The sequence below is a fragment of the Eucyclogobius newberryi genome, unplaced genomic scaffold (assembly GCF_026437365.1).
Source record: "Eucyclogobius newberryi isolate DKJ021-1_F unplaced genomic scaffold, fEucNew1.0.hap1 SCAF_6, whole genome shotgun sequence".
In the NCBI taxonomy this organism is placed as follows: Eukaryota; Metazoa; Chordata; class Actinopteri; order Gobiiformes; family Gobiidae; genus Eucyclogobius; species Eucyclogobius newberryi.
The window spans coordinates 10,908,488-10,936,043 of record NW_027316278.1 but is presented as its reverse complement, the minus strand read 5'-3'; the positions used below and the strand labels follow the sequence as shown (position 1 = coordinate 10,936,043).

The 27,556-nt window shown below is 39.2% G+C and overlaps 1 protein-coding gene across 1 annotated transcript; it reads left to right on the top strand.

Annotated features, from left to right (window-relative positions):
• Positions 1-230: 230 nt before the first annotated feature.
• On the top strand, positions 231-27,520 carry LOC140347297 (tetraspanin-15). Its single transcript, XM_072433690.1, has 8 exons — positions 231-517; positions 7,805-7,990; positions 9,342-9,416; positions 9,494-9,589; positions 13,223-13,339; positions 19,135-19,185; positions 19,999-20,115; positions 24,946-27,520. Exons 1-8 carry the CDS (start codon positions 431-433, stop codon positions 25,273-25,275), a joined length of 1,059 nt encoding a protein of 352 aa, XP_072289791.1. The 5' UTR covers positions 231-430; the 3' UTR covers positions 25,276-27,520.
• Positions 27,521-27,556: the final 36 nt, after the last annotated feature.

Here is a 27,556-nt window from a genome sequence, read left to right as displayed (position 1 = left end):
ATTGTACTTCCCTGCTATTAGTATCTACAAGTAGGAAAATTCACTTGAGGTAATAAATCGTGTACAAATGACCTAATTTATGAGATATAGTATAATAACTAAGGATAAAAATTGAATACACAATAAGATAAATATAATTACTTACTAATAATAGATACTAATTGTTTATCCCTGTGTAATAGGCCCGTACTTAACTGTGTACTGGCCCTTTAAGGATCTAGTCAAAACAAAGCGTGCACCGGCGGACGCACGGAAGTGGTTTTGTCTCCGCTACAACAACATTAGGCAGCGAAAAACGAGAGCTGCGATGACTTTTAAATACAGTTAGCTTGTGTTTCATTCACAATAACACGTTTTTGGCCACGTTTGATAATCTCTGGAAGTTTCCTGAGGCGATCGAGGGAAAGCTAGCTCCTTGACTGTAATCACCATGCCGCCCTACTCAGAGATGAGAAAGAGCAATCGCTTCTACTACTTCATCAAATTCACCCTAAACGTGTACTCCATGCTGTTTTCGGTAAGTTTTTGGATAAACCTCAGTAGGCAGTGTTCAGAAATAGTGATGTTTTGGATGCGAGTGACGAATCCAAGCCTGAGCCAACCCTTATTAGCTTCAAGCGAGAGAACACCAAATCCCACGCATTCGCTACATTAAAAATGCAACAAATCCGCTATTGTTTCCACACACGTACAGCTTTTGAGGCGGTTATACGTCTTTTGCATCCATCGCACAACACATTTGAATTCGGCTTGAAGTGATTCGTGATTCGGGTTTGTATTGTGTTGCAAAGATCAAAATCTCGAGTACACATTTTCTTCATGTGTTTTTTTTTTTTACGTGAACACCATTACGTTCGATAGCGCGGGGAATACCCATCATTTTATTGCAATTACGCGATCCTTTGAATTAATCACCGTTTGTAACACACATTTGGATTCAACTTAATCATATTTCGGTAAAACGTTAGTGATTTGGTGGTAAATCACAGTGGGGTGTTGTGATTTTCGTTACAATGGAGGTAACGTTGGATACGATGCTAGCAGCGGTGAATGGAGCGCTAACATGACAGTTATGGCATTATTACAGGCAGCTAAATGCTATAAGCTTATTAGGTTCAATTGATTAAGGCAATCTGTAATAACGCGTGATTAAAACTGTTGGCTGTATTAGCTGGATTTATTACTGACAATAACAATAAGCATCTTTGACAAACGGCGCTGGCGCAGGGCGTTGGAGCCGTTTAAAGGCACAGTCATGTGGGCCGACAGAAATAACAGGTGCCTTTATAGGTCACAAAATCACTTTCGTTTTGTTCGGTTTTATTTTCATATACGACATTTTCTATTTCTAATTAGTATCTTTTATCAGCTGATGAAGCAAAGACTGATACATTTGTCAGATATAATTCCATTTGCTCATCAGTTGTAATATTGTAACAGGAAAAGTATAACAATAAATGGTAAACACGTACATAACATTATATAATAAACACTTATATAACATTGTATTATAAACACGTATATAACATTATATTACAAATACTTATATAACATTGTATTATAAACACGTATATAACATTATATTACAAACACGTACATAACATTATATTATAAACACTTATATAACATTGTATTATAAACACGTATATAACATTATATTACAAATACTTATATAACATTGTATTATAAACACGTATATAACATTATATTACAAACACGTACATAACATTATATTATAAACACTTATATAACATTGTATTATAAACACGTATACATAACATTATATTATAAACACTTATATAACATTGTATTATAAACACGTATATAACATTGTATTATAAACACGTATATAACATTGTATTATAAACACGTACATAACATTATATTACAAACACTTATATAACATTATATTATAAACACTTATATAACATATTATAAACAGGTATATAACAATACATTATAAAGACGTATATGACATAACATTATAAACACGTATATAACATTATATTATAAACACGTATATAACATTACATTATAAAGACGTACATAACATTATATTATAAACACCTATATAACATTATATTATAAACACTTATATAACATATTATAAACAGGTATATAACAATACATTATAATGACGTATATAACATTGTATTATAAACACGTATATAACATTATATTATAAACACGTATATAACATATTATAAACACGTATATAACAATACATTATAAAGACGTATATGACATAACATTATAAACACGTATATAACATTATATTATAAACACGTATATAACATTACATTATAAAGACGTACATAACATTATATTATAAACACCTATATAACATTATATTATAAACACTTATATAACATATTATAAACAGGTATATAACAATACATTATAAACACGTATATAACATTGTATTATAAACACGTACATAACATTATATTACAAACACTTATATAACATTATATTATAAACACGTATACAACATTATATTATAAACACGTATAAAACATTACATTATAAACCCGTATATAACATTACATTATAAAGACGTACATAACATTATATTATAAACACCTATATAACATTATATTATAAACACTTATATAACATATTATAAACAGGTATATAACAATACATTATAATGACGTATATAACATTGTATTATAAACACGTATATAACATTATATTATAAACACGTATATAACATATTATAAACACGTATATAACATTATATTATAAACACGCATATAACATTATATTAGATGATACATTAAAACAAGATATTATAGTGTAAAAACAGTCATACAATCACTTTTAAAGTTCACTCACTAACACTAAAAGAAAATGGTAAATATATTGATCTAAAAAAATCTAAAGAGTGGCTGTTTTACAACATTCCTAATCAGGTGATGAAGTTTTATTTACTTATGTAAATGTATGTGTTAAGTATGTGTTTTACGCTATACCGTAAAAAAAAAAAGAGACAGAAACCACTTTTCTCAGCACAGGGCATGTTTTGGAATCTGGGTATAAACCACATGACAATTGTTTGAATACTAATTTGATTAAACGTTGATGTCAATAATTGATTAGTTGTGAATAATCAGTTGTTTCAGCCCTATGGTATTTTATTATAGTCAGTTAATAACTTTTGTTATGGTTAAATTAAACCACATGAGATAATGCAATGTCAGCTGACTTAAAGAATAACTACAAAAACATGATGTCTCATTTCAGACGTAATGTTAAATATCTCTCTCATCTGGTTTAAAAAACACATAATTTATTCAATTGACTGTAATAACTTAGGTTCACAAGTCCTAATAAATTACACCATTTACAGCTTCATTACCTCGTGGGGAAAAGACTAGCACTGCATTACCCACTTTATTGTTGACGATTGTTTCAGCCATCAATTAGTTGCGCACTTGCAATTCATTTGATATAATGGGATTCCTTTTACCACCAAAAACCCTTCCAATGTAAAAAACGATATAACTCTATTTTAAAACAGTAAACATATAACATATATTTTTGACGCTGCTGGTGTGTGTGTGCTTTGCAGAGAGGCAGCAGAGACAACGTAAATGCCATATTTAGACCTCATTTCAGACAGTGCCGGACATGCCTTTAATCTGCACTGACCGTCAGCAACATACCACACAACACATTATAGAGATGACTCCAAACAGGGGTATTTGGAGTACTTAAACAGGGGTATTTGGAGTACTTAAACAGGGGTATTTGGAGTACTTAAACAGGGGTATTTGGGGTACTTTAGAGCCACAGTCCCTGCAGTTACCCCCCCTCCCCAGTAATACAGTTGGGTTTCCCTGCTTTTTGGGGACATTACATTGACTTGCATTAGATTTCCCCCTCTGCTCTGTCTATGTTTCAAAAGTGGATGCCCATGTATAAATCAAAATAAAGCTGATTATGAGCTCTATTCACTGCAAAATGTCACAAGTCATAGACATTTTATTAGTTGGACATTTTATAAGTTAACAAAACTGGGATTTTTTTTTTGTTTGTCTGTTAAGAATTTTTTTGTTTGTTAAAAGTGTATTGAGAAATTCCTTGCATTTTTTAACCAAATGGAAACATGTAGCTCAAATAGCAGATGAAAATGTTTCAATGAAATTTTTTGTTTAAAAAAATTATATTTTCTAAGACAGGGCTGTCATGGTGCGAAATGGTGAGGGAGATATTCTAGTTGCAACTAACAATTATTTTAATAGTTTAATAGAACATAATATGTTCTATTAAACTATTAAAATAATTATATTGTACATTTTGGGCATCTAGATTATTCAGAACATTTTGATTTTTAATACCACTGTCTTTTGTCATAAAAAGGTATGTTGTTTTTGTTTTAGAGTCTGTATAGTCCAGATGATAATTACGATGATCAAAATACGACTAAAAATGTTTTTCTATTGTCGACCAGTCACGATTGATCAAATTAAATCTTTGCAGCCCAAGTGGTAAAGACCACATGCGCATCGCCTTAAACTACTACACCACCGACACGCATACCTTAAACTATTTTAACTCTTATCACAGCTTAAATCCCTGCCATTGATCAAATAATATCGGATTTACGTCATAGGGAGCTATTTTTATCCCAAAAGGAAGGCAGGTTCCCATGATTTCAGTGTGTGCATAGACTTTTGTCCCCTCAGTGTGATGAATACCCACCCACACCCCCCTCGCTCCCCCTTGTTCAGTTACATTTTGCCGCGATGGCCTGGAGCCACAGACCCAGACGTAATTAAAGCTATCTTCGTCAACTAATTGTCCTTTTGTCAGTGGAGCTGGGATCTCTTTTAAGTAATATATTAACAATGTGACAAGACAAATTAGTCTCAGGACATTTTATTCCAGGAACAAATAATACCTGTCCCAAGTAAAATGCCAATCTTTCAAGAACCGCAAAATGATGTCCAATGTAAAAATGGACGTTTGCTGTCATTTTTCACTCATACCAGATCTTTTCCATCTGAATGTAGCATAGAGATGTAGCTGGAGCCCTCAAAAACATAGAGTATTAGTACAGAGTATTAGAGCGTTGACCTCTCTGTGACTAGTCTTTAAACAGTTAACTATCAAAAGCCTTTTAGTCCCTTATCCACTGACCTCAATATAACCAGTTAGATAATGTCAGGTACTAGTCCAGTATAATTTGTGCTGCTTTGTTAAAAAGGCTGAGTGCTGGTGGGACTGGAGCCAAATGCGTAGTGCTTTATGGAGAGCATTAACTGTAGATACTGGGCCCTTCTCTTAATGCAGAATGCCTCACTTTCTCTATTGACAATCAATAGCACAAATGTAAGCCCAGTCCAGCCTTATGCATTAAAACAGTAATGCACTCAACTTCATGCACCGACTATAACCCCTGGGTTTTAGGAATAACCCAACAAAAAATTGATAGTGGCGTAAAAACAGTGGCCTAGTTTAAGTTGTCGTTAGCCAAAATTACATTATAGATTGTGTAAGTTATAGTTTATATTATATTGTTTTACTTCTACTACATCCCATTTGCGATTTCTTTTAATTGTGTCCCTTTTTTTTAAGTATTTCGTTTTTATTTATACCAATGCTAATTTTATCTTACGTACCTTACATATTATAATAATATTATAATATACCTAGTATATGGAGATTCTGACCTGTGGATTTAATACTTTTGTAATGCAAAATATAATGCCACAATATCAGGTTTGTGTGATAAATTGCTGAAGAAAAGTGCTACACCTACTGTAATATTAAAGACTAACTGCACTTTAAACTGTAATTTTAATGTGCAATAATCAAACTATTTCCTAAATTAACTCTATGTAGGATCCACCACCTGCTGATCAAGGTTCTACACAGTATGGCAATAAAGTAAACCATCTCCATGGACACAAACAGGTGACACCTCCAGGCCAATTTACAGTTTATATCTGTGGGGTGGCGAGTTGTCGAATAAGAAAGTCTTGGTTGACTTAAGACGTGCTTTTTGCATCGATTAGTCGTCATGTATCTCCCTGATCCCCAAAGGGCTCTCACAAACCTGCAAGCTCACGTCGTTTCATACTAAAATAAGTATTCATACGTAAATAGGAAAGTATTTATAAACTAGCTATTGACGTGTAAAAAGGCAGACTAAAAATTTCAAAAATATCAAAAATAAGATACTAATCAATACTAAAAACCAGTATCGAAACTAGATACTCGTTTGAGCACATATTGATGAAATAAAATCCAATTAACATGTGACAGTTTCTTAACAGTTTTAGGATGATCTTGAGCTTTATCAGATCTAGTATAAGACCTCCATAGTAACATAATGAAAGTACTTGTATTTGTGTCTTGTGTGTATGTGTCTATTGCCTAAAAGTTGTTTAAAATGATCATTGTGGTGTAAAAATCTGCATCAAGTGTCGAGCCTAATCCTTAGTTTCGAAATCGAGTATGAAAACTTTTCTATTGTGACGACATTAGAATAAACTCACAATCCACTCCCAAATCCTAATCCCAGTAAAATAATGAGTCAATTAATACACATTTTGGTCGATCAAGGCACCATCCACCAATTATCGACTAAATGACTAAAAACCTTATCCACTCTCAGTAATATTGCATGTTTTTTAGACATTAAAAACACTTGGAACTGAACAAAAAAAAAGCAAGATAGGTACGTTTAATGCCATTCTGTGGAACATTCTAAGCAAAGCAAATGCACATCCATAAAACAAGCGGGTCGGTCACATTGAAAAGTGATTCATCGTTGTGTCAAGGCTAAAACCGCGATCATATTCAACTTCCGACTAAACTTTTAAGCCGCACCACAGCTTTAGACACATTACCCCTCTGGTATTTCAGGATTTATTTTGCCTGAAACGAGGATCAAAGTAATTAAAGATAGTGATTCTCTCCGAGGTGTGGTGATTTAGCGTCCTGTCCACCGGCTCTGAAACCCACACAGCTTCACTTAGCTCCGTAATGATGTGGTCATACAACACCAACTCCAATTTAATCCGAAATAAATCCTAACTCCAAAAACCTGCGGCGGGCTCCCTGTGGTTCGATTAGTACTCATGTTCCAGTGTTTGAAAAGGAATACTTGAAGACCAATGGTAAACCAAACACAGCTATGGTTTACATATATATACATGCTGTCTCTAATGCTTTCAACTTGGTTTTAAAGGCATTTTGGGACAGGAACTCAGTCAATTTCCTATTTCATTCTGCAATATGTTCCAAGCTGAAGGATCTGAGTGAACATTGCTTCCTTCCCCAGCTCTGTGAGGGCGAAAGGAACAGAGAGTAACTGCTGATAGAGTAATACAAGTCAACAGTAGTCCAAGTAACAATGTGTAAGACTGTCCTTGCCTCCTAGTGGCCAGAGAAGATAATTCATAGTTTTAACTCTATTGCCTGCGCTACACTTTTAGTCGACAGGGCATGTCTTTAGTACTACAGCCCTAAGATATTTCAATGACTGTTATGCATGTGTATAAACCCAGTGTGATATATGAAAACAAGTATTTGTGGGAAGGTGTGCATTTAACTTCCCCCCCCCATTTTTTTCCGCCCAGAAGCATCAAAAGTCCCTCCAAACTGCACATTCGCTCACTTTCAAAACCTGCTGTAAACGCACTAACCTTTCAACTCCCACTGACATCGCCCTGGGCCGTGTATTCTTTTTCAAACGCACATCAGAAGTTACAGAAAATGGATCTCACGCCCGCTAACGTGTTTCTCCACGCTCCGGATTTCAAAGGTAGTGACTCGGGTGCTTGTTTTGCAGTTGGTGGGCCTGTGCGTGCTGTGCGTGGGGGTCTACGCCGAGGTGGAGCGGCAGAAGAACCGTACCCTGGAGGGGCTGTTTCTGGCCCCCGCTGTGGTGCTCATCCTCCTGGGGCTCGTCATGTTCACCGTGTCCGTGGTGGGCATGGTGGGGTCTTTGAGGGACAACAAAACGCTGCTGCACATGGTGAGGAGGGGAGAGGGAGAGAGATTGGGGGTTTAAAGTTGATGTAAAGAGCAAAAAAAGCATGTACCCCCAGTATGGTACGCTAGAAAACAATGTCTCAATAACAGTGCGCACAGAAAAAATGTTGTACAATTTAGTTACGGCCAATCAGGAAGCCACAAATGCTACATGGAAGAGTTTGGCACAGAAATGTCTGCACACAAGCCTAAGGTTATAGTTTATACCGTATTTTCCGGACTATAAGTCGCACCTTTTTTCATAGTTTTGGCCGGGGTGCAATATTTATACTTTTATACTTATACTTATACTCCGGAGGGACTTATAGGTGATATTATCTGTTATTGTCACACTTGCAACCACGTTTCATACTCCAGTGCAACTTATATATGTTTTTTTTCTTTTCTATTATGCATTTTTTGGCTGGAGCGATTTATACTCCGGTGCGACTTATAGTCCAGAAAATACGGTAGTCCTGGTCAGTGATTAGTTCCGCAGAAGCTCAAATGGTTCAGGTCTGCTTCAGAACACCAGCACGGGACTGACTGGAGCGTAATGCTGGACTATAAACCAGCCTTTATGGTCACTAGTCCCAAGTACTGACCCGTCTGTGTTAGTTAGAGCTTATGAGAGGTTATATTTTTGCAACGCCCCAAAACTTATCACCATTAGCATTAGCCGTAATTCGGTTTATCAAGACGTTAGTCGTACTAAACTCTATTATTCTTGCATTCTGTATAACCCATATTCATTGTGGACATTTTTCCTACGATAAAGCCAAATGGAAAATGTCTGGCAATTGGAAATAGCTCTTAATAAATGTGGTATTATTATTTTGACACACAGCAAATGTTGAACTATTTTGTTCGCAAATGTAAAATCACAGCTTTTGTCTCATGATTGCTTTTGCTAAAAGTTTCGTAATTGAAGTCAAAGGAGAGCTGACTGCGTGAGGATTATCCCAAAACTTATTCAGAGGAGTCGGTCAAGGGTAAAGACAAACTTCAAAAGTATTTAATGCCGTTTGGGGAAGTAACAAACCAGAGAATGTTCTGAAGAATGGTGCATATTGACTATTGGGGAAAAATAACACGATTTAACAGACAAATAGAAATAGGAAAGGACAGGATAGAATAGAATAGGATACACAGTTAGGACCACGACCACCGAAGAATAAAATAAAGATAATAAATGTCATGAAAAGTATCTTATTTTATGACCAATGAGTCGTATTTTCATCAATGTCGCAATGAATACGTTATTGTTCCTGTTTGGATCACTAGGTTTTATAAATAACCTTCTATGCAGCTCCCCTTTGTTCAATCAACATATTTCATTCCTTTTTTTTTTTCAGTTTCTCTGCGTCCTCTGCGTGTTGCTGCTGCTTCAGGCGGTCGCTCTCACCACAGCGCTCATCTTTGAGAAAAAGGTAGGAGACGTTCGCAATTATTCCTCGAAAAAGAACGATGACAACAAAGTCATCCGTTTGCTCTCTCTCCGTTACAGACATCGGCCCTGTTTCAAAGCAGTATACGAGAGGGCATTAAACACTACTATGACGACCTGGACTTCAAAAACATCCTGGATTATGTGCAGCAGAAGGTGCGTTGGAGGTTTGATGTGCGGTAATTGGGGTGTTATAGGGTGATACTCTTTGATACCCTGATATTAATTACTAAAAACATATTTGAACATAGTAGAAAAAGCTTCAGTTGTAGTCATCTGGACTCAGTTAGAAAAAATAGACGTTTCGACTCTCATCCAAGAGTCATTGTCAATAAAAGAATTTAGGTCGAGAACTCCGATATTTATACTATTCTGTGGTAAGTCCAGCCCATTGAGAGGAGCCTTCCTGAAGAGGAAAGAGTTGTTTGTTACAACAGAAACTTACCCTCTTGGTATCTACCGAGCCTATTCAACCCTTTAATGGGCTATTGTACCTGATTAACATCTAAATGTCCTGGTACTGGTCCTCTACCTCTCCAGGGGTTCAGGATCCCATTGTAGACTACAGGAAAATTGAACCTTAGACCTCCGTTTCTGTTTAAAGAAGGTTTTTCTTTTTTAACAAAAATAGCTTCCTTGACTCCTCTTTCAAACCATCTTTCTCCCTGCTTAAAACCTTCACATCACCGTCTTCAAACGAGTGATTAGAGGCTTCAAGATGGAGATGCACGGCGCTCTGTGGTCCTGAACATGTATTTCTATTTTATTGACAATGACTCTTGGATGAGAGTCGAAACGTCTATTTTTTCTAACAGAGTCCAGATGACTACAACTGAAGCTTTTTCTACAATGGAACACGCCTGGACGAATAAGGGATTACACCGACATATTTGAACATGTATCGATGCTAAACAAATCGCACACAAATTCACGTTAATTTTGGTTTATTTCACCTGGTTTTGGTCGCATTACGTAGCAACACAAGCGAGGAGCTCATTATGCTTCCTGTGCCAGTCAAACACTGCCAAACACTGACTGGACTGGATTAGACTGGAATGCACAGTCGCAATGTCTTAGGGATCATCTCAAAATGGGTTGAAGCTGAAAAGACGTAATATTTTTCGTCTTTTTGTTGCTTTGAAGCTTCAATACATCGTTGGCAGTAATTGTTTTGAAATGCTAAAAAACTCTCACAGCAACGAGCATTAGGCCAACATTAGGCGGCGAGTGCGTGCGCGGAGCACGGGGAGTGCGTACGCGGAGTACGGCGAGCGCTCACGGCGAGTGCGTACGGGGAGCATGGCGCGCCGTAGCCAGCACGGGGAGCGGGCGTCGCCGTCGCCAACACAGCTGGTGCAGAAAAGTTGGAAAAGACGCAGCAAATGATCAAGAGATTATGCTCTAGTAACGTGCTACGCACTGACCGGAAGAAGGAAACAAAACAAACCCGCATGAAGTTTCGGCCGATCACAGAAGACGTGAGATTCTCACTGAGACAAAAACACGTGTTCTTCTTCTGTCATTCTGACATGTCTAAGGTCTAAACTCAGGATATTGACAATTACAGGTTTTGACAAGAAACATTAGTTTCTCACTCTCTCATCCTCATGAGACTATCTCAATGTGGTCATCTCACAGTTTGGGTTGAATGGGATGTGCCATAGGGCCCCTTGGGCCCCTAGGGCCCGAGGACCATATGGATTGAGTAAACAAACATGTGCGACAGGTGACATTATTTGGAGAGTTCATAACTTCTACTGATAAACTTACCAAAGGATGTTCAGGGACTAGAGGTGAGCAGGGTCTATCAAGCTACTATCGTTTTATCAACGCGTACAATTTTATGTGAAGCCAGACAAAGTCTTTTGGGGGGGGAGGGGGTCCAGAGAGAGACGAAAAAAATTAAGTCTTTTCAGCTTCAACCCATTTTGAGATGATCCCTTCGGGTTCACATCCCGGGTCCCGTACTGCTGGAATAAACTTCTCCTGCGTCCGAACTCCTCATCTTTCAACATGAATACTATGTTTGCTCCATCCGAGGTTACAGAGGCAATGTTTGTGAAAGATTTAAGTCAATTTGAAAGGATTTTTACGTCTCTTTTCGCTCGTAATAATATATTTAAAGACATTTATGGTAAAATGTCTTAGTCATGTCAAGTCATAACCCTTCAAATAGCCAATGCTTCTGCACTTCTAGATGAAAAAAAAAAAAACACTACTTCCAGCTATTAAAATCGAAGTGCTTATTTGAAAAAAACTGCTGCCGTTTAAAGTTTTTTTTTTTTTTTTAAAGTGACAAATATTGAGTCAAGATATGAACCCACAAGTTCTGATAGTTTGGAGTTCTGTCACATAGTCCCTTAAGAACCCACGTACTTTTCCTTTTGTCCAAAAATCAATGTGACCTGTCTTTTCTTTGCCATTTCTCAGCAGTACATTATTGGATGTCACTATTTTGAATACACAGGGCCAGAACTTTATCTTTTCTTGTAACTACGCCATTTATACTCGTGACATTTCTTCGTTATCGGATTCGAGCAGCAGCACGACGGCGTCTGGAGCTGCCAGAGGTCGTTTGAACACGGAGAGGTCTTCTACAGTATCTGAGCCACGTTTCATTACATCTCTGCAATATATTTGAAGGATCATTGGCTTTATACTTACATACATTCAGCCTTTGCGTGATGAAATATAACTTCATACTTATCTAATCTCTTTCTATGTATGGAAAACACTAGGGTTCTTGGACATTTTTACATTTGGTCAGTATTAGATAGTGTTGGTGCTTGAAGACCAGGCCAAGAGACAGATCTGTGGAGAGGCGAGTCAGCTCAAAGTGTGAATGCATGATTGTCAAGGTAATTTTGTGCAATTAAAGGACCCGTAATTAGATACGCTTAGCCTTTATTTAAATGTGCCCTCTGCATTTGACCCATCTCTCAATGCCGCTGGGGCACCTCCTCAGAAGCAGTGCAGATCTCCAGACTGGAGAATTTGACCTCTTGTGCGTGTTTTAATGAAACAAGTGCAGCCAGAATGTGGAATATTCCAGTCACAGTAATAACATGTCCACTGAGACCAGAAAAGTTACATTGTGTCTCTTTAAAGGTGCACTAAGTAAACATTTTCAAAACTCTTGGCATATTTTTGTGCACCCTTCTTCCCTCACCATGAGCGGCCTCCCCCCTTATGAAGTGCATCAGCTGCTTGTACTGTCGAGTCTAGTGGTCTAGTCTGAATTTCAGCCCCTCAATCAGCAGATCACAGGTTCAAACCTCACAGAAGACACTTCACTGAATATACTGCCAAAAAAGTGTATCTATTTCACCCAAAATACATATAATATTACACAGTGCCACTTTAAAGTGTGCATAATACTGTATGTAATAGTGTCACAATCCATGTTTGGATTTCGAGACTAAGGAATAGATACTTGACACTCGATGACTATTTCAATACTCAATGATTATAAAAAAAAACACTACATTTTTAAACAATAATAATTGGCCCGTAGGCTTTATTTAACAGGACAGTTAAAAAAAAAGACTGGGAAGGACATGCAGTAAATTGTCAAGAGCCAGATTCAAACTCACAACCAATACTTATTAAATTGTTAAGTTTCAATACTAGATTTAGATTTCCAATACGTTTGACGACCCTAAAATGTAATGCTGTTTTCAAGGTAGACGTATCCCCGGTTAGACTCGAAATATCAAAGTTGTGAGTCAGTAGTGGGGATGATAGCTATTGGAGTCACAGCTTTAACCTGGTGTACATTTTGTCTTGCAGTTTTCCTGTTGTGGAGGCGATGAGTATAAAGACTGGGGAGTGAATCAGTACCACTTCTGTAATGGCACTGGTCCATTGGCCTGTGGAGTCCCTTATACCTGCTGTGTCCGGCGGAAAGTGAGTTCCACTGCCTTTCTTTCCTCTCAAATGGTATTGCATCCAAACGTTTACCCACAGTTATTAAAGTTAGGCCCGAGGAACAAAAACTTTACTATGTTGAATATGGCTGAACACCACTTACTTTCAATTCCGGGGACAATTTTACAGACAGATTCATGGCTGTGCCATGGGCTCGCCCGTCTCTCCCATAATGGCCAACCTGTACATGGAGCACTTTGAGAAGAAGGCACTGTCCTCATTCTCAGGCATAGCCCCAAAACTGTGGCTCCGCTATGTCGATGATACTTTTGTAACAATTAAGAAACAAGAGCTGGAAACCTTCTCTGATCACATCAATGCTGTGGACCCACATATCAGGTTTACAAGAGAAGACGCTAAGGAGAATCGCTTGGCCTTTCTTGATTGTTCCACGATCAGAGGAGAGGACGGGAAACTCCAAATAGAAGTATATAGGAAACCTACACACACGGACCAGTATCTGCTCTTTGGTTCCAACCACCCACTACAGCACAAGCTGGGTGTGATCAGAACCTTACAACACAGAGCTCAAGGTGTGCCCACCAGCTCAGAGGGCAAGAAGAAAGAGGAAAAACATGTCCGAAATGCCCTCTCAGCCTGTGGTTACCCCGCTAGGGCTCTCAACAGAGTGAAGAGAACCAAGAAGCAGGACAAAAGGGAAACTGAACAGAGAAGGAAGGGTGTTTCTATCCCTTATGTGTCTGGCCGGTCGGAAAAACTGCAGAGAATTTTTAGACAACACGAAGTCCCTGTTTATTTTAAACCAGGAAACACTTTAAGACAAAAACTGGTTCACCCTAAGGACAAGTTGCCGACTCAAAAACAGAGCAATGTAGTTTATTCGATCCAATGCAGTGAAGAAAGCTGTAAAGAACGTTACATAGGTGAGACAAAACAGCCTCTACACAAGAGGCTCTATCAGCACAGAAGAAATACTAGTTCAGGACCACAGAGCGCCGTGCATCTCCATCTTGAAGCCTCTAATCACTCGTTTGAAGACGGTGAGGTGAAGGTTTTAAGCAGGGAGAAAAGATGGTTTGAAAGAGGAGTCAAGGAAGCTATTTTTGTTAAAAAAGAAAGACCTTCTTTAAACAGAAATGGAGGGCTAAGGTTTAATCTTCCTGTTATTTATAATGGGTTACTGAACCCCTGGAAAGGTAGAGGACATTCAGATGCTAATCAGGTACTCAGGGTGGTTGAGCCAGGGTCTCACAAAGACAAAGAGGATTCTAATAGCCCATTAAGATTCTGAATAGGCTAGCTCGGTAGATACAAGGGGGGAGTTTCTGTTGAAACAAACAACTCTTTCTACTTCAGGAAGGCTCCTCCCAATGGGTGGGTCTTACCACAGAACAGTATTAATATCGGAGTTCTCGATCTAAATTCTTTTATTGACAATGACTCTTGGATGAGAGTCGAAACGTCTATTTTTTCAAACTGAGTCCAGATGACTACAACTGAAGCTTTTTCTACTATGGAACACGCCTGGACGAATGAGGGATTACACCGACATATGTTGAATATTGCCGTGATGATTTGATTGGAATACAAAACATTTGTCTTGATTTCTTAACTCTGCTTGTCATTTTGCTCGAATTTCACATTTTTCAGAATTTTAGCTGTGAGTGGCAAATGATGAGTGATGAAATGTTCTCCTGTAAATGCTCAAAACGACCTGCAACAGTCTAATAAATAGAAAAGACTAAACAATTTTAATATTTAATTGATATCTAAAAAAAAAACATTAAAAATCAGCTCACATTTCTCACTGATACTGATTTGGGATCACACACAGTGGAATTGTTTGCCTTTCTGTCCTTAAATAAGATGTTTTTCAGTATGTGTGTGGAGGAAAATAATAGTGTGAGGTGAGATAAAGTGTCCTATATCTTCAACTCTCTTTTGCAAACAAGCTAGCTACTGGTGTGTTCCATCATCCTCAAAGCTTGAACCTTCCAACTCAGAGTTCTCACTTAAAAACTTGGAGAAAACGCTCGGGTTAGAAAATCTAACGTGGCTGCGCACTGCGTTTGTTGAAAGACAAACAGCTTCATTAATGTTATTAATGTTAGTACTTATTTGCTCTCTAATGTCCACTCATTGTGTGAACCTCCTCCTGCGTTGCCTCTGAGCTTTTGCTTTTATAAATGCACAGTTATGCAAATTTTACAAATGTAAACTAAAGCAAAAATCCACTAAGTTGTTTTATAAACTGGAAATGTTTTAACAATGTCTGGGTCAATACATGTACTTAAATGGACCCGCATTTTGGCTGTTTTGAGCACTTTATTGAGTCGTTACTGTCAAATACTGGTAACTGCTGTGCTGACTGGGACACAAACGTCAAACTTGGAGAAAACGTCAATCACAGGTTTGAGTTCTGACCTCCGAGGACAACAACAGAGAAACTACTCTGTTTCCATTTGACAGTATCAAGTTAATTTAAGTGAAACAAAAGCTCCATGGACAGAAATCGGTCCAAATAAAAAGCAAAGAAACACATTTCATCTGTTGTGCTTCCAATAGTTCTGCCACTCAGTCAGAATCAGAAAGTTGAGTTTAATTCAATTCTTTAAACATTGTTTGGCTCGTAGGCTTTATTAGACAGGACGCTATAGTGTGAAATGGGGATGAGACTGGGGAAGAACATTGCAGCAATTCGGCCGCATTCAAACTCACATGGAGGAAACCAGTGTTGTCCACTCGACCACTACGCCACTGGGGAAGAATGCAGGTGCATATTCCCTATTGTGCCTCTTTAACTGGAATACCAAAGTAGTGGCACATAGTAGTGTGAATTATTTATACCCAGCTGCGAACAGTGGGCTCTCTCTCTGACACACGGTGGCCTCTGTGGGAACACTTACATTAGCCGGACTAGAGTGTCATCTGCTGCAGAAGCACACGGACATAAAAACACACCACAGTCACTGATGCTCGGTTCGTTTCTGAGAATAGCCTTTCTATGTAAATGCAATGGGAACGTTGTCCGTGTTGGGTTTCTGTCTCGTACGTCAAACCAAGGTCAGGAGAGAGGTTTGTTTGGAGCTAATAGTATCATATTAACAACAGGATACAACAGGACATGGACTGTTTGGATGAGCAGGCTGTCAATGACCGCAGCGTTCTTGTTGTGTGAATACTGACAGTGGAAATTCAGTACACAATAAAAATGAGTACATCAATAGCTTTCAAATATGAACCAAATATCATCCAGTGTTCTCGCTGGGCTGAGGTTGAAGGACGGCGCTCGCGAAAAGTACTTAAAACATTTTTGCTCGCTCGGTACTACGCGGTAGTGAAAAGTACTACGCCGCAGCGAGCACCTACGTGCCGTGATCTTAACACCTGGTGGTATCTTTTGAGCATGGCGGTGACCAGTTGAAGCGGGCCGCCATGCTATAATATAACATTATAAGTATAATGTACAAAATTGTAAATAAATCATGCCAGTTAAGTGTGAAGTCCTGTCCAGTGAATCCCTAGATAATTCCCTTATCAAACTGTCGAAGTGAATGTCTGAGCGCAGCCCGTGGCCCACCAGACGGAGGATGTGTTACAGAGTTATCAAGGCTTTGCGAGGGTTTCTGGCTCCAAATGAATCGCCGGTCCCTTGTGGCCTCCCTCTCGCTCCATGGCACCGAGCTCACTGCGCTCATCAGCTCTCGGGCAGTAGAAGGAGGCGCATACAAAGAAGTGGGTTTGAAGTGCGTACGACACGTCAGGTTCTCGCGATTTTCTAATCGTGACTTTGTTTGGTGGGATAGTCACTGTTGTAAATATTTATCATAGGTTAAGTGAAGTTTGAGAAGACAAATTGACAAAGAAAAATGACAGGAAGTGGCGCTGCGTTCCAAAACGGAATGGCCTTTGTGTATGTCATCAATAAGTGACGCTTTTTATTGAAAATGCAGGGACAATTTACGCGCAAACACATTTTTCTGACAAAATAAGGGGGTTATCAAGTGTTATTATTTGTCAAATCATAACTGTTGTGCAATTTCTATGTATTTTTTGTCCTTCTTTACAATATGGTTGCTAGGTAACCGTTGTGGAATTACCGCTTCCTCTGTCACATTCTCTCTCTGCCCGTTGCACGGACTCGATCACTTGGCCGATGCTTCCAAGACTTGCAAATCGAACGTTCCATCAAATACAAATGCACCACGTATTACGCAAATTCCCATTTTAAAGTATATAAAACCTTTATTTCATGATGTTTATGGAATATGTCTGGTCTCCTCACCAATAAAATGTAAAAAAGGATGTTCAGTGATCACTAGACACGTACAAGAAGCACCAAAGGTCAGAACTCTCAACTTAAACGAGGCTTTGACATCTTGTAAACGTGGTTGACGGGTTGGTACCTGCTGACACACTCTGAATTATTCATAACTTGCGTTTTTTTGTGGGCCCGATGCAAATGTTATTGGAAAAAATGCTGGGGATCGCTCCGGAGACGAAGCGATTGATAGCATGAGCATCGAACACCACGTCTACTTAATTATACTGTACGTCCGTCATATCTGCTGCTCGTATCCAACCAATAAGTATCATTATAAACGCTACAAAAAATATGATACTGGGGGAAAAGATGACAAATGTTTGGTAAAATCTCAATTACAATCTAACGTTTTAGTGAAATATGTAGTTTAAACTGCCAGTGCGCTTTAAGCTGACAACTGTACTGTTTGATTAAAGAACAGGGCAGGCACACTGATAAGCAGATGTTTGTGAGGTAGTTGGATTAACATGATTACGGATACTGGGCTAGTAAAGATATGCTATAAATACACAAATGCTGGCACCATATTTGATCTCTGAGAAGTGTGATCGAGCCTTCTCAGTCCAAGCTCTTTGGCATTGAAACACTGACTCCGCTCCGGCCACTACCAGACTTAGAAAGTGTTTGAAATCCTTGCGCCTTCTTCGACTGAGCTGCTCATCCTGTGGTTTAGTTATCTACAAACATGCAAACTGAAATCTATGAGATTCTTGTATTAGCACTTCATCTTTCAGTGTTTCAGTCTCGGATGTCAATGCTCCTGAATGTGTTAAAACTCTCTTAACTGGACGTCATCCCAACACTCAATATTGTGTTACAACCACATTATAGCTGCAGACAAAATACATATAATAATACCACAATATTTGTTGTAGCAATTTGTTGTTCCAATTACAATATTCAGACAATATCATGTCAGTCCAACAGAAATATGTGTCAAAACTTCTTTAAATGTTTTAATTAAGGTTAAATTGTGTGACAAATGTGAAATGTCTGTAAAAAAAATGAATCACAACAATGCAGAAACATAGCCTTACACCCTTTTTTGAAGAGTTTACAACACAGCTTTTTTATTGATTTGTTTTTATTCATCTCTTTTTGTAGCATTTTCTGTAAATTATGTCCTCAATATTCAAATCTAGCATATCTTCAAAACAACATTTGCGATATTATCTACATTTCTATACATTGCTCGGTCCAGGTACACATACACTTGCGACCACATAACATCCCTGTAAACAGCTCCTATAGAAGTACCGTACAGTGCTCGTACAGTATATCGCACTTGCTCTCATAAGATGTTAGGTCCCGATCTTGGAGCCGCTGGATTGGTTTTCTCGTGTTATCGGCCCACACCTGTCACAGGAGCCCACTTCGCTTCACACTCCACCGAGTCAGGAACAGGTTTGGTCTGGAGAAGATCACGGACCCGTCTCTCTATTTCAGCGAGTGTCGTGTGATGATTTTAACATGTGTCGTATCTTTACAGATGGGAGAGGTCATCAACACTCTGTGCGGATACAGGACTCTGGACCAGCAGGTAACAACAGCCGTTTGTAATGACTTGCCACTGCCTTTATCAACTAGGTAATGTTTTATTACATGGCAAGACAAGGCAAGTTTATTTATGGAGCACAATTCATACACAAATTCATTAAAATCACAATACAAATGGATAAAAACATAAGTAATCATGACAAGAGGCTCATATGGACAGCTAAACAGAACTGTTTTCAGTCTAGATTTGAACATTGTCAGGGCTGTTCCATATTTTTGCTGCGTAAAAACTGAAACGCTGAGTCCCTGAGGTCCCCAGAGATGGTTCATATGGCACTAACGTATCTGAGATGTACTTAGGAGACTTGTACACAAGCAGAGCTGCTTTAAAGTCTATTCTCTGAGCCGCAGGGAGCCATAGCTTTGATTTTGACAGTTTTTTAGATGATAAAAAGCTGCTGAGGTTATTGATTTGATGTGGCTGTTAAAGTTCAAGTCTGAGTCCATTATTACCCCCAGATTTCTAAATTGATTTGTAGGTTTCTGTGGCCAAAGACGATGATTTCAGTCTTGTCTGAGTTCAGCTGGAGAAAGTTGTTTTGCATCCACACACTGATCTGTTGGATGCAGTGACAGAGTGAATCCACTTAATCATTGCTTTGCCTGGAACGTTCCACAGTTTGACACTAAACTTAACTCTCTTGCCTGACTCTGGAACATTCTCCATGGAGACAAGCTGATGGGGTTCCCTCCACCTGAAACAATGACTTAAACGGTTTATTTCTGCTGTAATTATAGCATTCCTATTTCCTTGTTAAAGCTGAGTGTGTCTTTAATGCGTCCTCCTGTTGCTCAGAGGGAGACGCTGCACGAGGTGATCCATGTGCGCGGCTGTATCCACGCAGTCAACCTGTGGATGAGCGACAACATCGGCATCACCATCGCCCTGTGCTGCGCCATCGGACTGCCTCAGGTCAGAGGACACAAACACTCTAAGCTCTCTACACGCTTGTCAGCAAATGTCATGAAAATTCTGGAATGAAGTGCAACTGGAGGCAAAACTAAACCAAACTGTAGTATATTTTCAGTGTTCAGCGTAAATCAGGTCTAAATTATGTTCTGGGAATTATGTGTTTTAACTCTTTGTGCAGAGAAAAAAACATAAATTTAGAATGTACGGTGTATATATGTCAGTTAGTTTGCTTTTCTATTATGTAGGATTGAAAGATACAATTTATAGTCTCAAAATTCTATTTGAGCGTCACATAAAGTATAATTTATCATTAGGTATTTAATATTTATGTAGATAAGTCATTTGAGTGCCTGGTCCTCCCCCTCCTCAAGTCCCACACCTCCCCCCTGCTGGACCCCTGCAGTTTGCCTACAGAGCCAACAGGTCTGTGGACGATGCCATCAACCTGGCACTCCACTTCACCCTGCAGCATCTGGACTCCCCGGGAACCTATGCCAGGATCCTGTTTGTGGACTTCAGCTCTGCATTCAACACCATCCTCCTGCTCTGCTCCAGGACAAGCTCTCCCAGCTCAACGTGCCTGACTCCACCTGCAGATGGAGCACTGACTTTCTGACGGATCGGACGCAGTGCGGCTGGGGAAGAACGTCTCAGACACTCGGACTATCAGCACATAAACTCCACAGGGCTGTGTACTTTCTCCTCTGCTCTTCTACCTGTGCACAAACTGCTGCACCTCCAGCCACGACTCCGTTAAACTAATTAATTAGCCCTCATCGGGCTCATCTCGGATGGTGATAAGTCTGTCTATAGGAGGGAGGTGGACCGGCTGGTGTCCTGGTGCCGCGGTGACAACCTGGAGTTCAACTCCCAGAAGATAGTGAAGATGATCGTGGAAAGTCACAGCCCCCCAGCCCCCCTCACATGACAGACTCCCCCCATCACCACCGTAGACTCTTTCCTCTTCCTCTGCACCACCATCACCCAGGACCTCAAGTGGAGCTCACCATCAGCTCCCTCATCAAAAAGGCCCAGCAGAGGATGTACTTCCTGCAGCACCTGAGGAAAGCCAAGCTGCCAGTGCAGATGATGGTGCAGTTCTACACGGTCATCATTGAGTCCATCCTCACCTCCTCCATCATCATGTGGTACGCTGGAGCCACAGCCAGGGACAAACAGAGACTTGTGCAGAGCTTGTGCCTCTGCTGAGAAGGTGATCGGCCGTGGACTGCCATCTCTGCAGGACCTGTACAGCTCCAGGGCTCTGGGACGAACAGGTCGGATCACAGCCGGCCCTTCTCACCCGGGACATGGACTGTTTGAGCCAATCCACTCAGGCAGAAGGCCACTCCCCTCAGGCAGGAGGTCACTCCACTCAGGCAGGAGGCTACGGTCCATCTGGACCAGAACCTCCCGCCACAAGAACAGTTTCTTTCCCTCTGCCGTTGGACTCATGAACACTGCCTAAGCACTTTGCACTCACTGCACTGTTCACTTCTTATTGCACTACATAACTTTATATTTTATTATGTGCATATCATGCCGTTTTGTATTCATTGTTCTATGTTTTGTTTTTTGTGTTGCACCGAATCACCAGGACAAGTTCCTATGTTTGTGAATTTTGTTCATTGACAAATGGCAATAAACCTTTTTCTGATTATGATTATGATACAATGATGATAAAACCATTGTGATGTTATTTCTACAAGATTTATCTGGTAAAACCTAAAAATCCAGATTCTGTCTTCATAAAAAATGTTGGTTGTCTATCATAATCTCCAAGTTAATACAGAAATATGTAATAAGCGGAAGCATCCTAAATTATACGTGATCATTTGAAAGAACGGTAACTGTGTTTGCTTTTGGTAGTGGAGGTAAATGAAGCGAGTAATTTAGCTCTTTCTGAAGTCTACACATAAAACACTGAACTTTTTGAGCTAAAAAGGGCTTGTTTAGTTTGTGACACTTAAATTAGTTCACAGCTCTGAGCGCTACAGTCCATAGAGAGGAAAGTAATTACAACCATCACTTTGCCAAAGAAGATTCATTGTGATATTTGCTCCGCAACTGTGTTTGGCCCCAATGGTTGTCTCAGTAAATGCAGTTAACATTAGAGACTGGGTTTAGCCTTCCTGCCACCATTTCTTTTCTCCCAAATGTCATCTTTAAATTAAACCAAAAACATAGACGATAAGAGGGGAAATGGACACTCAATACACTAACCAAAAAATAGGCCTGCAAAGAAAAACTATTTCAGTAGTCGCAGTAGTTTATTTTTCAACTAGTAAATTATACGTTGAGACATTTTTTTTAATACATAAAGTTTGAAATATGGTGACTGAAGGCTTCTAATTTCAGAATATTTATTTATTATCAAAATACGTCAACTACAATAATTTTTTATCATCGACTAGTCACAAAGAGTTGATTTATTGTTCCAGCCGTACAAAAAAACACACACAGAGTTTGCTAAAAACAACACTTCAAGATGGTGAGCTTTTAATGCGAATACACAAAGTGTTATTGCTACCACCCCCAGGCTTGTCGCTTAGAAACACATTAGTGTAAAAAATGTAGCCTAAAATATGGTCCACGGTCCATGCTTTAGCTGGGGCTTAATGACCGTGTTTGTTACACACTCGTATCAATGGAATTCTTGTGAATGTAATGCAGGACAGGGATGTTTTTAACCTGCCTGTCCAGGAACTGCAGGTGGAAATGAGAAACGTTGCTGTAACATGACACAAGCATCTTTCCTCTTTCCTCCTGTAGTGTCTCAAATACATCATTTCAATTCCATTTACTTTTGTAACGCACAAAATCACAACAGCAAGTGCCTTGAAAAAACTGAACTAAACTGAACTGATCAAACGTGTGACTCATGCTATTCTTAATCACATTTTCACAAGGTAATCATGTCCCGTAGACTTAAGATTACCGTATTTTCCGGACTATAAGTCGCGCCTTTTTTCATGGCCGTGGCTGGAGAGCCGCGGCGCGGTCAAATAGCCGCGCAGTTTCAGGGACCGCGACCCTAACCCTAACCCTAACCTTAACCTTAACCTTAACCTTAACCCTAACCCTAACCTTAACCTTAACCCGGCGGGGTCTAAAACGGCGCTAAAACGCGGTCAAATAGCGGCGCAGTTTCAAGAGCCGCGGCGCGCGGCCGGCACTGCAGACACTCCCTTTTTTTCATAGTTTTGGCCAGCATGTGACTTATACTTATACTTATATACTTATACTCCGGAGTGACTTATATGTGATATTATTTGTTATTTTCACATTTGCAACCACATTTCATACTCCAGTGCGTGTTTTTCTTCTCTATTATGCATTTTTTGGCTTTTTCGACTTATATTCCGGAAAATACGGTATTATATTTTTCTACCTATATAACGAGTTCACAATTTTTAATATACGTTAATCAGCTCCGTACTAATTTAATTTGGGGATTTTTATCTTTTTTCGTTTGAGTTACTTTTGCAATACATTATAATCATTTGAGTCACTGTGGTCTGTGCGCACTGCTCTTGGCGGCTTTCCTGAGCTGGATTTGGTGCAGAAAAGCCCGGGATCCACACTGGTTCTCTCTGTATATTCTTTACAGTAGATCTCTGAGTCTGGTCACCTCCTCCTCCACTGCCTTGTTTTAATTAATTAGCTGTCATTTAGAACAAAATCAAACTTATCTCACCTCAGATTAACAGCGTTTAGTGTGTTTCTCATTAACGCTGTGATATTTTTCAATCCCCTGTGATGTTCTTTTCCTTGTTAGCAGATATATTAATGTTGGTCACTAATTGGCTAATCTACCTGTCAATCACGCCTACACATCTTGGTAAAATCTTATGTGCAAATTGTATATATGTCAAATAATGTACAATGAATTTACAAGCGAAAATCAACCTATAGTTTAGACATCAATAAACATATTCTGAAATGCAAATATGTGGTGCATTTGTTCAGCAATTCATATTATTGTTTCATGTATCTCTCAATTTTGGATCTCTTTTTCAGGACAGATATTAGGCTAAAATAAACCTTTTGAGATTTTAACCATGTTATAACATTGTTTACGCATCATAAACATACTTGGAGTTCTGTAGCTACATTCACGTTTGTTTCATTAATCCAGGTTAGTAACAAAGTCTTCTCTGAGCATCAGAAACACTCATAGGTCATAGGTACAACCCCGAGATCATCTGCGCTGTTTTAAGTCCATAAATCATCACTTCTTAGCACTTCAAATCACAATTATTAAAACTGCGTGCTTATTTTATCATGTCGGGGCAAGTTACCCTTTGTAACTCCCTCTGTTGCCACTGGATGGAATATACTTACACATTTCCTGGTGAGGGAACGCCTGAAAGGTTTAAAATAGATGTTTTAGTAGATACATTATTTTTAAGTTCTAAAACATGAGATGCCAAAGCAGAAGTACTCAACAAAATCATGTTTAAAGGCCAATGGCAATACAATACAGATAATGAATCTTATCTGTCCTGTAAATATTGTGTAATTACCACTGCAGCCAGTAGACGGCGTCAAAACTCAGTTAGTCCTGTGGGAAATTGCAGAGATCCAAATATAAATGTGTGTGTGTGTTTTTTTTAAACAAACATTTGAGTTCTGAAACATGAGATTCCAAACTAAAGGGACTCAATAGCATGTTTAAAAGCTAATGATAATACAAATAATGCATAATATTTGTTGATTGTAAGCTTATGAATACCTGGCAGAAAATTGCAATAAGACATGTTTATATTAAGCCAGTGTACGCTCCAATATGTCCAGTCAGTGTGAACTAAACCCCGTCTCTCCTCACAGCTCCTGGGCATCATCTTGAGCTGTGTCTTCTGGAACCTGCTGGTGGACATGAGCCAGTCGTCCGACATGGTGGACTTCAAGCTGAAGAAGTCCGAGTTCAACTACAGCGAGCTGGACCTGGCCGGCGCGGGATGGTGCATGTGTCTGCCCCGGGACGAGGGGTACCTGCCCGTGCCCGTCGCCGAGCCGGACCTGGACCCCATCGACATCCACCTGCAGAGGCTGAAGAAGCAGGCACCGCGCACCCACGCACAGCTCCGCGAAATGCAGCGGTCGGCGTCGGGACTGGACGAGGTGGACAAGGGCCGCAAACAGAAACGAGAACACTGAGGAGCGAAAACGTTTTTATCAAGGCATATTTTATTCTCACATTTTTACATCTCTGTCCACACACTTGATCCCCCTTCAACGTAATTGACTTAATGATCAAAAGTATTTAAATTGCTTACGGCAGGTTAGACTTTGATTATATTTAAATGGGTTAAGTTTATAACATTACTTCCTGGTTGGACACGAGCGGCAGATGTGACATAGGCAGAGGCTAAAACCGCTACTAAGCAACCACATTGTAAACCAGGTCCAAAACCCACATCAATGACAAAATAGTGATGATTAATACCTGACCCTAACCTCAACCCTAACACTTTTATTTTACTCAATTATTGTTTGGAGAAAATGTTGTCCGTTGTGCGTAACTTGGCCTTGCATCTTTGACAGAGGGATTCTGTTTGGTTAATGCTAGAGTGTCAGGTCGGGAGGGACGGTCTGCTGTGATTGGTCATTCAAAGATTAAGATTAGGAAAGATGAGATAAGATAAGCCTTTATTTGTCCTACAATGGGGAAATTCCAGTGTTGCAACACAAAGTAGGCACAGAAGTAAATAATAAAGAACAGATTACTTATAAAAAAAAACTCTTATACTCTTAATAAAAAATGATAATAACAATAGTAACTCTTATGGCTTAAAGGCTTTGGAAAATTGTATGAAAAAGTATGTGTTTGCAGCAATGAATTAAAAAAAAAAAAAAACGTATCACCTACTAACCTTATCTCATTTGATGGTACAAAAAAAACATGAAAATGGTCAGAAATATAACAGTTTGGGCCAGTTAAAACCCGTTAGCATGGCAACCAGATCACTGCCGTCCCCAATTAGCACTAACCACTCTGTTTTCCTCTAACTTTCAACTTTAATTCATCACAAATTGCAACTGGACTGACGTAAAACTACGACAGACCAAACAATGTTAATAATTACAAAAAAAAAGACACGAAAGGAAAACCGACAACGTACGACCGTAACGACGCGTGGACTAGAGGTAAAAACCAAGAGATGAAATATGCGTTGATAAAAGTCATCATTTCACCCTTTTCTTGCCTTTTGGGTTTTGCCTTTTTGTCACTGTAATCATTTGTTGGAAGTTGTGTTGCACTACTTAGGTCTATGAAGTTTTAGATAATCCAGTGAGCTGTCGGGGCCCCGTGGGGCACTTTGTACAGACATATGTTTATGGAGAGCTGTACAGGAACATTCTAGTGTTTAGTTGGTCTTGTGATGGTTGATATGGATTCATCGCTGGTATAATTTTTGTACTTGATTTTTTTTTTTTTTTTTCAGCCCTTAAAGCTTACCTCAGGCTGTTCTGATGGCCCACCAGTACGAGGAGATTTGCTGTATAAATCAAAAAGTAGCTCGAAAAGTTTTCCAACGGTTGAAAAAATAACAACATTGTGTATCGTGAAGGACGTGTACAGTTTGTGAATTTGAATTAAATTTTATGTTTCGATATGATTTCGTGCGGGGATGCAACCGTTCATATGTTGGACTCACCTTAATGGTTCAATATGCGTATGTGATTTGAACAAGCTGCAATTTGTTCTGCATTTGTCATTCCATGCTCAGGGAAACGAATCACCGACGATATTCTGCATTTGAAATATTGCTTTTTTATTTTATTTTTGCTCAGGTTATTCTAAAATCATCTACTGTTTCATCTCAATTCCAATGTCTCCCAAACTGTTTACACACTTTGAATCAGCTATTTATGTTTCTGTTGTTCTTTCTAAGCCATCGAACAAACCAGTCTCACAGTGATTTGACAGATGTTTTACACTGGATGCCCTTCCGGTCACAACGAGGCACACGGATGTGACTGGAGTCGGCCTGCGAACAAATAACACTAAAAAGTGAGGGAGGAAACGAGTCCAAAAAGCCAAATGTGTATTGAACCTTAAGGCTTTAGCTGTTTTGTTGCATCTCTGACTTTGTGCATACGGTGTACATTGTAAGACTGATAGTTGTGGACTAACATGGGATGCATGTTTTGTACTGTACATGATATGATGAAGTTTACATGTTTAGGCTGTTCTCGTGGGAAGGGGCTTCAGTGGAGTCTGGACGTGTGATTCCTTCCGTGGGTCAGGGTGACATCCGGAGGAGCGGTGAGCTGAACACGAGTGAACACGACGCTATGATGGTTTTATACCTGAGTTCTGCACAGTCTGAGCTTTCCCCGGCTCCTGCCTTTATCAGCACTACTCTAATGTCAATAAAGCTGACTTTGTTTTTACTGATGCCAGCGTCACACTCATATTTGTACTTTAGAAGAA

What these genes read in the sequence shown, in the direction of transcription:
- LOC140347297 (XM_072433690.1), top strand. Translation starts at nt 431, where the DNA reads ATGCCGCCCTACTCAGAGATGAGAAAGAGCAATCGCTTCTACTACTTC. An exon ending in TGGATTATGTGCAGCAGAAG is followed by an intron (nt 9,590 to 13,222) that starts GTGCGTTGGAGG and finishes TTTGTCTTGCAG; the next exon opens with TTTTCCTGTTGTGGAGGCGA. An exon ending in CCTGCTGTGTCCGGCGGAAA is followed by an intron (nt 13,340 to 19,134) that starts GTGAGTTCCACT and finishes GTATCTTTACAG; the next exon opens with ATGGGAGAGGTCATCAACAC.